General features: G+C 42.4%; 1 protein-coding gene across 3 annotated transcripts in view; it reads left to right on the top strand.

Moving 5' to 3' along the window:
- Positions 1 to 12,393, top strand: part of LOC149318986 (conserved oligomeric Golgi complex subunit 3-like) — a 92,067-nt gene that overhangs the window by 26,135 nt on the left and 53,539 nt on the right. For all 3 annotated transcript variants that reach the window (XM_089510871.1, XM_089510870.1, XM_089510872.1), the window contains 3 exons: positions 190 to 315; positions 5,173 to 5,253; positions 9,953 to 9,996. In XM_089510871.1, coding sequence (XP_089366997.1) covers positions 190 to 315; positions 5,173 to 5,253; positions 9,953 to 9,996 — 251 coding nt within the window. The remainder of the gene's footprint in view (positions 1 to 189; positions 316 to 5,172; positions 5,254 to 9,952; positions 9,997 to 12,393) is intronic.

The following is a 12,393-nucleotide window of genomic DNA, read 5'->3' as shown; positions in this document are numbered from 1 at the left end:
GATATGAATACTTAGAGGCAATATTGCCACTTCCTTCCTCTTAAATATACCCTACAGCACTTGCTATTCGTTGAGATTTTTTGATGATTTTTGCTAAGGAAGAACACACATTTGAAGCATAAATGTTCATTGTGTCCTTTGTTTTTTGTTCTTAGCTCTTGTTTAAAACACCTTTATCTTTTCTTTCAGCCAGACTTTAGGGACTATCCTGTATATTTAGCAAAGTTTAAACATTGCCTTTCTAAAGCAGTGCACCTCATGAAAACATACACTGTGCATACACTGCAGAACCTGACAAACCAATTAATTAAAAGGGTAAGTTGGAGCAACAAGGATGGCATTAATTTGTGTAAAATGGATAATAAACTTGTATTGAAATCTAAAACTCTGAGTATCTTATGAACAGGTGTTTTCCCAGCAGACAGGGTCCCAACCTCCTGTATTCTGGGTTAAGCTCCTCCTATTCGCTCCTGTAGGCAGGGACAATAAACAAAAAACGGCCCCCTATATAGGGAGGAGCTAGCCCCCCCGGGCCCCAGTCTTGTTCCTGCCTACGCTCCTAGCAGGATGTGTCTCTTCAAGCCAGCAAAGTTTTTCCTTTCTCCGAAAGCGGTTTGAGAGTTTTGTTGGCCTTCCCTTCTTCTCCTCTCTCCTGCCTTTCCCCACTTCCTTGGTGGTGGCTATGGCAGAGGACCCCAAGAGCACTGGTTAAGGGTCATCCTTAGCTCAGACTTCCCTAGCTCAGGGTCTGCTGGCTCAACAGAGGGAGCTGGCTTCAGAGGGAGATCCAGTAGGAGGTGTTTGCTGTTGCTCTGCAACTTCTTCACTACAGCCACTCGAGTCCTTTTCTTCTCTTCGTTTTCTCTTGCTGCCTTGGAAGCATGAAGAAAGACTTAATATGGCAAGGGCTCCCAGGACTGGAGAAAGGTCTTGGCTTTGCCCATGACTCTCCCTCTCCTCCAAAGCTGCCCCCCTTTCATGGTGGGAGCACAGGAGATTTCTGCAAACAGCATTGCATCACATGGGAGCCATGGGAACAGATGATGAGGGGTATCCCCTCCATGTCTCTGTTTCTCCACATCACCTCTGCCCAGCCTATTTAGGGCCAGGGATCAGTGAGGAAACTGGCCAGAAGTTATGGAAACGTCTCTTCTCATCATCTCTGCCCAGCCCATTAGGGTCAGGGTTCAGAGGACAGGCCAGCCAAAAGCCATGGCAAAGGATTTCTATGCATCACCTCTGCCCATCCTGAAACAGGGCCAAGGTCAGAGAGGCAAGCCAGCCAGAAGACACAGGAGAAAGGTGAGTACCAGGGGCCCTCTCTCTCCAGCCACCAAAGACCTTTGCCAGATCTAATGCCCTCACTCAGGGCAGGCATTGCCATGAGGCCTCTGCCATGGCCATTGCAGGCACTATGCCTAGTTTGGGACTCTGCCAGGAGGGCAGATGGGGGCATAAACCCTTGGTCTCTCCCTTCTTTCCCATCTCTGGCCCCAACGGCACCCAGGACCCCAACAGATGTGGGGGATCCTATTGCAGACTGGGAAACACATGGTGGTGTTGCCAGGGCTCCTGCACATTCCTTTTGAATTCTTATAATGAGATGGTGTGTAAGGAGGCAGAGGACTCCTCCTCTGTGTTGTACAGCCGCATGGCTGTAAAGGAAGCTAGACTTGGCCCAGCAGGAGCTGAAGCTTCTGACTCTAAAATGGTCTTTTTTGGCTGCCACAGAGCATCCCACAAAAAAGCACAAAATGGCTTCATGTCCTCCGCAGAGAGAGCATGGCCTCTGCCACCCACTTCTAAACAGAGGCTGGAGGGCCATCTATCAGTTATGCTTTGATTGAGAGTTCCTGCATGGCAGAATGGGGTTGCACTGGATGGCCCTTGGGGTCTCTTCCAACCCAAGGATTCTTTGAGAGCACACAGATACAAATCCTCCTGTGTTCCCTCCTCAAAAATTACAACAACAAAAAAGGGGGAAACCACTTGTCGATATCATGGGTGGAGAGTTCCCTTCATCCCCAATTGTGTTTGGCTGCCCCAAACTGTGGCACTCTTGAGAGACCAGCTTGAGCGCTTGGCCTCTCATTTCCATCAGAGATTATCCTTTCTCAGGATACTGACATACCTCAGGTAAATGGGGAGCCATGTCCCACAGCAGCCCTTCTGCCCTTCCCAGCTACCTATGCAAGTGGGAAGGAAGTTGAGGACCAAGCCAGCTTCTGTAATGCAACCAGGTTACTGAAAAGCCTGCCTGAGATTGAAAGGGCTAAGCATTTAAAGCCCAGCTTGAAGTTGGGGCTGTTTCAAACATAAATAAAACAAAATGCCCTGTGAATATCAGGCCATATGCAGCTATCTACCCATGGTTACAAATGGTCTTCAGTCACTGCTAACTTAAGAGCAGTTTCCTCAGTGCCTGGAAGAAGCTACTGCCCAGGAAGCCTCCATTGATGGGGCAAATTAAGGAGGGGAGAGCCTCCACAGCAACAGGTCTGGGGGCTCAGATTTCAAGAGATACTGGTTAACTCTTTCTGGTGTTCATTTTATTACTGTTAGCCCATGAGTTTGAGGTGAGCTGTTTCTGCTCACCCCCCCCCCCCTCTCCTTTTTTTACCAGGCCAGAGAAGATGCCTGGGAACTAAGTCATCTAGGGTGAGGGCTAGCCATAAAAGCCACATGATGGCTTTTCTTCCATCCTCATGGATCTCCATCCCTGCCTCCATTAGGGCCAGAGCCTTTTTGCCTTAGCTGGAACAGCCTGCTCTCTCCCATTGGTCTAGCTCAGTTACTCTACCACAATTCTGCGCCCATTTAACCATGGCTTCTTTAATTACTTCATCCTCAGTATGCCATTCTAACAGCTTATTATATATTTTTGATAATGTTTTCTGTTCTGATTGACAAATAATTTCCTCCATTTCCATGTTGGAACTTGCAAATCCACATTGTTTTTGTCTAAATAATATCTCTGATATAATTGTCTATATAGAAACCATCCTATATTCCAATTTTCTTCCTTCATCCTCTCATACGATTAATTTCACCTTTTTCATCAATTAAATCTCTGTATTTTATCCAGACTGTTTCTCTTTTAGGATCTACATTGTATAGGGCCTTATGTGGTGAGAGCCACATTGGACATTTAGGAGATATTCTATTCTTGTATTTCTTCCAAATAGACATAATCGAAGCTCGGATGTAATGATTATTAAAATTTCTATTTACACTTAATTTGTTATAAAATAAATAACCGTGCCATCCGAACTTCATATCAGTACTTTCTAGCTTTAGTAATTTTTCATTAGTTTTTCTAAGGTGTTCTAGTTAACCCTTATCTGATGTTACTAAAATTCAGTTCCTTGATTTACCTTACTACTCTCTTGGCTTGTTATTGACTGAGGCCCAGGGGGGCTAGCACCTCCCTATATACGGGGCCGGTTTTTTGTTTATTGTCCCTGCCTACAGGAGCGAATAGGAGGAGCTTAACCAAGAATACAGGATGTTAAGACCCTCGTCTGCTGGAAATTAATGTATCACGGATAAGTACAAACGTTCGTTTTCTTGACTGTGATTCTTGAATAATATTTTAGTGTCATATTAAATAATTATTGTGCATCTAAGGCTGCTTTTGAGTGAGCTCAGCAATTAATACTCTTGCCAGGATGAGCACTTCTCTGACATGTAGCTTATTTGTTTGAATAATTTGGACACTCTTGACAGTCCCATTTGGATTATTATTATTATTATTATTTATGGTATTTCAGCCCTAAAGGCTCTCAGAGCGGCTTACAATTATTATTATTTTTAATTAGACAGTTCCCTGCCCTCAGGCTTACAATCTTAAAAGACACAACACAAAAGGACTGTTACATAGGTTCAGTGCTCATATTTCAAGGCAGACAAAGTACACATGGGGATCTTTGCAGCCCTTTTTGTCCTTTGTTTTCTATGAATTGGACATGTATCTCTAACTAAGCCCTGTAAATACAGTTGCAGGAGAAGATTTTAAGAAGGATGTAGGCAAGTTGGAGCGAATCCCAAGAAGGATAACAAGGATGATAAAAAGTATGGAGAGCAAACCTATGAGGAGCTGGGCATGTTCAGCTAGGCGAAGAGAAGACTGTGGGGTGACACTCTACCTCAAGAGCTGTCACAGAGAAGAAGGGGCAGGCCTGTTTTGTGCTGCCCCAGGGGGTAGGACCAGGTCTAATGGTTTGAAACTTCAAACCAAAGGATAGTCTTTGATTCAACATTAAAAGGAAGGTCTTGACAGTAAGTGGTTCAGCAGGGAAACCAGTTGACAGTAAGTGGCTCAGCAGGGAAACATACAGCTAGTGGGATGTCCTCTGGATATCTTGAATAAGAGTCTGGGGACCTACCTGCTCGGGATACTTTAATTGGAGTGCCTTCATTGAGCAGGACTTGGACTCAGTGGTCCATGATGCCCATCTGTGATTCTGCAAAAATACCTTATTTGGCCAACTGAAAAAGCAGTGGAAGAATGAAAGAAGGCAAAATCCCACAAACAATGTGATGGTCCAAAACCTTTTATTTCTTAAAAAGCCCATGTACAGTCCACCTGCCCATATGCGGGCTTGCTGTTTGCAGACTTGAGCTCATGTGGACGGCAAGCCCAGAGGGACAAAATGGTGTGCACTCCTGCATGTACAGGAGCATGTCGCCATTGAAATCAACGGGTTTTGAGATCCCACTGTATTTTCCCCATATATGGAGGGTCTGGAAGGGATCCCCTGCATATACAAAGGGTGCACTGTACTTTGGCCTTCTCACCAATAGGCTTCTTTGGGGGCTGTTATAAAATAGGGGGGGGGAGCAACATCTACTATGTATGTGATAATTGAGACAACACATAAAACATCTATGAAACACATTTCTTAAAAATTAAATTGTTTCTATTATACATATATATTTCTATTATCCTTGTAAATATATGGTGGTGAGTGGAAATCAACTGCAAAAGGAGCATGTCCCTTTTTCTTACAACCTCTGTTTGTAGAGGAGGCATGCCCTAGTGAATAAAGCAGCCTGATATATGTTGCACTATATCAGCATTATCTCAAAAGTTTCTGGTGTTGCTTAACATTTACATTCAGTTCGTATCATGAGCAATTTTAGAGAAATACTATATTTGTCTCTTTCTTCTAGGATCCTTCTGTTGCACCAAATTCAGATAATGCCTTCACTTTATTTTATGTAAAGTTCAGAGCAGCTGCTCCCAAAGTCAGAGTAAGTATGATTGGATAAGTGGTTAACAATAAATTTAACATATTTCTTTCAAGAATCTTGCCAAGCTCAGTCTCCTTTCACAAGACAGAGCAAAGACATCATCATAGGCATGTGTATACTCTTGATATCAGTAAACTTTCTCAAATTTGTGCATCTGAAATTGTCATTAGACTGGAGGCTTATTTCTAATAAAACCTTAGTATTTAAATATGAAATGGTAGATCAATTTGGAATCTGGGTGCTTTCCAGGGAAAGGCTTCACTACATGCACAGCACAAGAGAAACATTTTTCTGTTGCAGTTGCATGTACTACTTTGAGACCAAGGATGTTGAGTAAACATCAGACAAACACAATTCTGTCACTATCCTATATATGTAGCAATACAGCTGTCCAGGCTTACCCTTGTAGACATCCATGAAATGCCCACAAAAATGGCTAGTATTCTCTTCCTGTTTTCTGAGCTCCGAAGGCAACAGCTATAACGAAGTAGTGGCTGCTTGCTCTGCCCCACGACCAGGTCAGTGACTCAGCAGAAGTCCTACCCTTTTAGAGCATGCATTCAAGGAGAGCACACTGCCAAAAACAGTCATGCACACAAGCCTCCGAAGAGTTCAGGGAAACAATGAGTTCTGACACACACACACACACACACACACACACACACACCAAATATAAGCTCACTTTCTTTTCTTTCATAGACTGAGCTCTAAAGACTGAGACAGCAGCTCTTTAGAGTTTGTGGCTTTTAGCTGTGCCCCCAACTAAGTCCTGAACTTAACTTAATAAAAATGTAAAGGTCAACCCAAAGTATTTTCTGGATGTACACAGTGGTCACCCCCTGTGTGCTTTTGCTGAAAAGGAGGCATTTTCTTTCCTTGTCTCTGCAGAGAGGGCAGAAGAAATGAGTATAGTCCTTATTGACTTTGCTTGTATTTTGAAAGTCCTGGTCAAGTTTGATGTGAATTTTTATTAATAAAATGATTATGTGTTTCTGATTTGAATTATTCATTTCTTTAGTAATCATGTATCCCCCTTTCTCCTGAAAAATACCATGAGTAAAGTTTAAAGTAGGAATTAACTACAGCTGTGTTTAAAATAATTTCTTATTAGACGTAAAAACCTCAATTACAAACATATTTTATCTATATGTTTGAAATACACATATGCAAGCAACAACAAAACTCTGAACAATACTAAACAACAAAAGCAAACAATATTTAGCACCCTCCAACACCTGTTTCTTCATATTAGTTCTACTACTGCAAATTCAGAGCAACCAATCTAGCACTATAAAGTTAAACAAGCATACTTGTTTCACAAATATGTATTTCAGAAATAATATCATCTGAATACAGCAGCAGCGGTTGTCCAGGCCTACTCCTCCCTCTCATCTGCACCAGCCTTTCAGTAAAGGGAAGGCCAGCTGGCTAGCTGCTCCCAGGGTAACAAGGTCCAAAGAGAGCAGCAACTGAGAACCCTCTTACCCATGCCAGCCTTGCACCAAAAACTGTTGCAGACGAGAGGTTTCTCAGTTGCTGTTCCCAAAATAACCAGGTATAAAGGGAGAAGTTTCTCCATGATGAGGAAGGACTCTCATTTGCTGGGCTGAAGAGTGCCAAAGCCCACTTCCCACATTTCTCCCAAGTGAGGAGGGATGCTCAGTCTGAGAGAGGCAAAGGACTCTTGAAAAACTGAGCCTGGATACTTCCCCCTCCCCTGCAGAGACATGCCCTCCCCACATAGGTTCAGATCATCCCTCCACCCCAGATACACACAAACATTGTTTCTCTTGCTACCTCTTCTCTCAACTGTTCCAGTGAAAGAAAGTAGGGGCAGCAGCACACCTCCAACCTGCCAGCCAAGTCCCAGCAAAGTTCACAAAGCTTAAGCAGGGCCCCAGATGTGACAGCTCCTTTTTGCAGGGGTTTCTCATCCACTACCACATGCTCTAATGCCTCACCTCAGTCTGTCTGTCCCAAATAGTGATAAATATCGGAACATCTTCTAATATAGTTATTAATCCACCTATAGTTTGATATAATAGTAGGCACCAGCATGAGCAAACACGTTTGTTATGGCATTTATTGTGACACCAGTGCCCTCTGACAGAGAAGGCTAAATGTCTCACAAAACTACAATTCCCTAGCATTGAACCAGGGCAGTTAAATTAGTCTCAAACTGCTCAAACTGGATTATTTCTGCAGCGTATTTTGGACCTGAAAGAAAAAAGCTGGTAGCATGAGCTTTCATATATTTCATCCTACTTCTGTGCATCTGAAGAAGTAGGCTCAAAAGCTCATGCTGTTGGTTTCTTTCAGTCTCAAAGGTGCTACAAGGTCCCTTTGCATATTGATTTCCCAGACTAATACAGCTACAACTTTGAATTTAACTTTTCATTTGTTATCCCAAACTACACATCGAATAATATGCTCTGAGAGCTAACCTAGACCGCCTCTTATTTTTTCATCTTGTAATAGCTTAAATCTCTCCCTTGCCAGATAAAAGATAATAATAATAATAATAATAATAACTTTATTTATATACCGCTTTTCCAGCAAGATCAAAGCGGTTTACAGATTCAATCAAAATATAAATGTATCACATCATACCACAATATAATAGCAATTACAGATACAAATTCCAATAAAAGATTTTAAAAACAGCATATAAAACAGTCATAAACTCTATCTGTCATAATTAAACATCTTGAGGTAAACTTCTATTAGGGAATAATTTCTTTATAAGGAGTCAGGAGGGTATGCTAGCCAGAAGAGATGAGTTTTCAACGCCTTCTTAAAGGCATCCAAGGTAGAACTAAGTCGAATTTCTTCCAGGAGTTTATACCAATGTAGAGGAGCTGTCGCTGTGAATGCTCTCTGGTGAGTTGCTGCTAGTCTCACCCTGGGGTACTTGAGTAAGAGCTTCCATGTTGTTCTGAGAGTGCGGGGCGGATTGTGTGGGGAGAGGCGTTCCCTCAAGTAACTCGGGCCCAAGCCATGTAGGGCTTTATAAGTAATAACCACTGCAGCGTTTTGAACTAGCTGAAGCTTCCGAACCTGGTACAAAGGTAGCCCCATGTAGAGCGCATTACAGAAATCTAACCAAGAGGTTACCAGCGCGTGTACTACTGTTTCAAGGTCCTTTCGGTCCAGGCAGGGACGCAGTTGGTGTATCAGCCAAAGCTGGTACCAAGCGCTCCTGGCCATCGCATCCACTTGCGATGATAGCTGTAGGGATGAGTCCAGGAGTACTCCCAAACTGCGAACTCTGTCCTTTAGGGGAAGTGTGACCTCGTCCAGGACTGGATCACAAATTCCACTGTCTGGACTTGGGGTACCTATCACGAGTACCTCTGTTTTCTCTGGATTCAGCTTGAGTTTGTTTTCCCTCATCTAGCCCGTTACTGTCTCCAGACAGGCATCCAGAGGAGAGATGCCATCCTTTGTCACTGTATCAGTCGGAGACATGGAGAGATAGATCTGGGTGTCGTCAGCGTACTGATAACACCGTGCTCCATGTTTCCGGATGATCTGTCCCAGCGGCTTCATGTAAATATTAAATAGCATGGGGGACAGAATGGCGCCCTGAGGGACACCAAATGTCAGCTCTCTTTTACGAGAGCAACAACCCCCCAGCCTCACCATCTGGAACCTTCCCAAGAGGTAGGACCAGAGCCACTGGAGCGCAGTGCCCCCAATGCCTAACTTTCCGGCGTTCCAGAAGGATACCATGGTCGATGGTATTGAAGGCCGCAGAGATGTCCAAGAGCACCAACAGGGTCACACTTCCCCTGTCGATACCCAGACGAAGATCATCAACTAAGGCGACCATGGCAGTCTCAACTCCGTATCCCACCCTGAAGCCAGTTTGAAATGGGTCCAGATAATCGGTTTCATCCAAGACAGCATGGAGTTGAAAGGCGACTGCCCTCTCAAAGATGACACATTTTTCTGCCATTGTTAACATGCACATAATTTAATATAATAACAGATTGAAATAAAACCAACATTTTAGGCAAAACATTAATCTTGATTGTAGATATCCTACCCAATACTTAGTGGTTAAGACGTTGATTCTGGCGACTGCAAAGTCAGCAGTTCAGGTGAAGGTGTGAGCTCCCATCACTAGTCCCAGCTTCTGCCAACCTAGCAGTTCAAAAGCATGTAAATAGGTACCACTTTGGTGGGAAGGTAGCAACGTTTTCTGTGCAATCGTGCTGCCCCCATGATCACAGAGTTGTCTTTAACAATACTGGCTCTTTGGCTTAGTAATGGAGATTAGCACTACCCGCTACAATCAGACATGACTAGACAAACTTTTCAAAAGGGGAACCTTTACCTAACTTAGCCTTTTCCATTTCTGCAAGTCATTTTTTACTTCATTCCATACTTTAACATCTGGTATCATCTCTCAAATATCTCTCAGGTAAAACCCTTGCTTGATCTTCATGTACAATAGATTGCAAAGCTTTTCAGTTTCTTCACCCAGTTTCAGTTTTTATTAATGGTGCATGTTTACAGCTGCTCAGAACTGAAAAAAGTAAGTCAAGGTGCTCAGGGGATCTTCTAGGAATATTAACAACTTCGCTAGAGCTAAGAGCAACAATATATTATCTGCCTAGATGCATGTAACATTTGATGTACTTTTGGATGGGCACAGGAGAGTACTGTTTTAACTCTTTTCTCCATTTTTCCTTAGGCACTTATTGAGCAGATAGAGCAGCGATCTGAGAAAATGCCAGAGTGAGTATGCAGAAACTTAAATCAATTTCAAAGATTGTGTCTTGTACTGAAAAATATTAGTCTGTTAGTCTTCAGCAGGGCCTAACTCAAGGTAGCTTTTTCTTTCATGTATGGGTTTTTTCCCGTTCCCCCCCAAAGTGACAACATAGAGAGGGTGATATTCTCTGAATGGTTTGAGGAACAATCCACACAATCCCTCATGCCAGGAGATTGAGGCAGAAGTCCAAAGTTCTTTTCCATTTCATATGTTGACTTCTCTCTTCCTCGCCAGTATTTAATTTCCTTCCTTGCCAACCAGTTCAGGTTTCTTCCTTCTTTTTTTCTTTTTCCTTTTTTAATTTTTTAAATTTTAATTTTTATAGGTTTTGTAATATGATATTTGACTGATCCAGGTACCATGGACTATGAAGTATCTGCTGTTGAATGGTTTTCACTCATTTTTGGTTGCAGCAGAGCCAGGGAGGTCTGGGAATCCTGGTTTCCATCACTCTTTGTGCTATAACAAATCCTCTTCCCCCACTTAAAACATATGCCATAGCATCGCTGATCCAGTTTAATCGCTGCACTCTGGTGATAATAAATGACTACATGCCTACAGTGGAGAAGAAATCACAAATTAGAAACCTATGGCCTGAACTGGAATCATACACTGCTAATCTCATATTTCGGAACCCAAATACATTTGTAGTCCTGGAGGGAGATTTGAATGCTATATTGGGCCCCAATGACTATACCCTATACACCCAGCACAAATGCCCTCCTCCTAAATTTGAGGATGATGGAACTCACCTGATGTTCAAAAGATAAGAAATCAAATTTTGCTGGCCTATGTGTGGCTCAGTCTCCAGACTAAATCTTTGTATCCTGAATGGTTCTCTGACAATTGACTGTCCAGCTGAATTCACTTATTTCTTGGCATCCAGAATTTGCTCTATTGAGTAGATAATCATTTCTAGGGACCTTCTGCCCTATGCCAAGGACCTAGAAGTTATGCTCAGGGTTGAAAGTGATCATTTTCCAATTTCACTACACTTAAGCAACTTTCACTCAGGAGACACATACCAAAGATTGCTATAAATTCTTTAATGCTATTAGGAAGGACGTAAAGTCAAATGTTTTACTGAAATCAAAACATACTACCTCCATAACACTCCCCTGACCTAACAGGCTTGCAGTTCTATTAAAAAAAGATAATATTTGGCATGAGTTGTTTTTGAGAAACCCATTCTGGATAATCACAGCATTCCTTTCCAAGTTTGTGCAGACTGTTTAATAATCTGTTCTGTGATTTTTTTTTCTAGTGTTCACATAAAACTGACTGGTCAGTAGTTGTTTAGGCCCTCAGTTTTGAGCAAACACAGAATTCATCAGGGAGAGTGCCCATTAAATCAAGAAGTGTTCTGTACCTTGAAGAATTGCAATGGAAATGCCAAGTTATAGAATCATAGATGTTCACAAACTCTCTGTTTAATGACCTGTTCACATCTTGCAAGAATTTCAAAATAAAGTATCTTTCAGTAAATGGAATTATTGGTGTAGAAAGTCACAGTGCATTTTTGCAATTGCCAATTTTGATGAAAGTTTTAATATACATGCATTGAAGGCCTATGGTCCTAATCATGCCTCACTAGCCACACAGACCATTGTGTGCTGTGCTGATAAACATGTTGAAACACCTCAATATTTGCCAGAGACACCTTACCTTTTAATGCAAGGCTAAGATTAAGCACATTAAAAAAAGGTCCAGAGGAGCTCCATACTGGGTGGAAATACCATCCATATCCCCTAGATGACATTTTGGGGCAAAAATATTTTGGACCCACGGGGTCCTGGGGGCCACATGCAGCCCATGAGCTGCACTTTACAGGCATTTCATTGTCAGTAAATCCAGATTTATGCAGGATAGAAGAAGACGGATTGTTAACTTTAGATCCCACATTTGTTCCCAAAAGTTGATACTTAAATACATGAGTCAAACAATTCACTCATTTACATTTTGCACTAATCTTTAATACCATTTGGAGGGGAAATATATGGAGGATGATTAAATTTACTTGAAAAGGACTGTGCTGATTCATTGTACAGAAATGGTATTTATTTTTTTCATTTAAAAAAACAATCATAGAATCATAGAGTTGGAAGAGACCACAAGGGCCATCCAGTCCAACCCCCTGCCATGCAGGAACTCTAAATCAAATCATCTCCGACAGATGGCCATCCAGCCTCTGTTTGAAGACCTCTAAGGAAGAAGACTCCACCGCACTCCGAGAGAGTTTGTTCCACTATTGAACAGCCCTTACTGTCAGGAAGTTCCTCCTAATGTTGAGATGGAATCTCTTTTCCTGCAGTTTGCATCCGATGTTCTGCGTTCTAGTCTCTGGAGCAGCACAAAACAAG

This window comes from Sceloporus occidentalis, unplaced genomic scaffold (genome assembly GCF_023333645.1).
Source record: "Sceloporus occidentalis isolate IW3139 unplaced genomic scaffold, rSceOcc1.0.p SCAF_2, whole genome shotgun sequence".
Classification (NCBI taxonomy): domain Eukaryota; kingdom Metazoa; phylum Chordata; class Lepidosauria; order Squamata; family Phrynosomatidae; genus Sceloporus; species Sceloporus occidentalis.
This window is presented reverse-complemented; position numbering and strand designations above follow the sequence as displayed.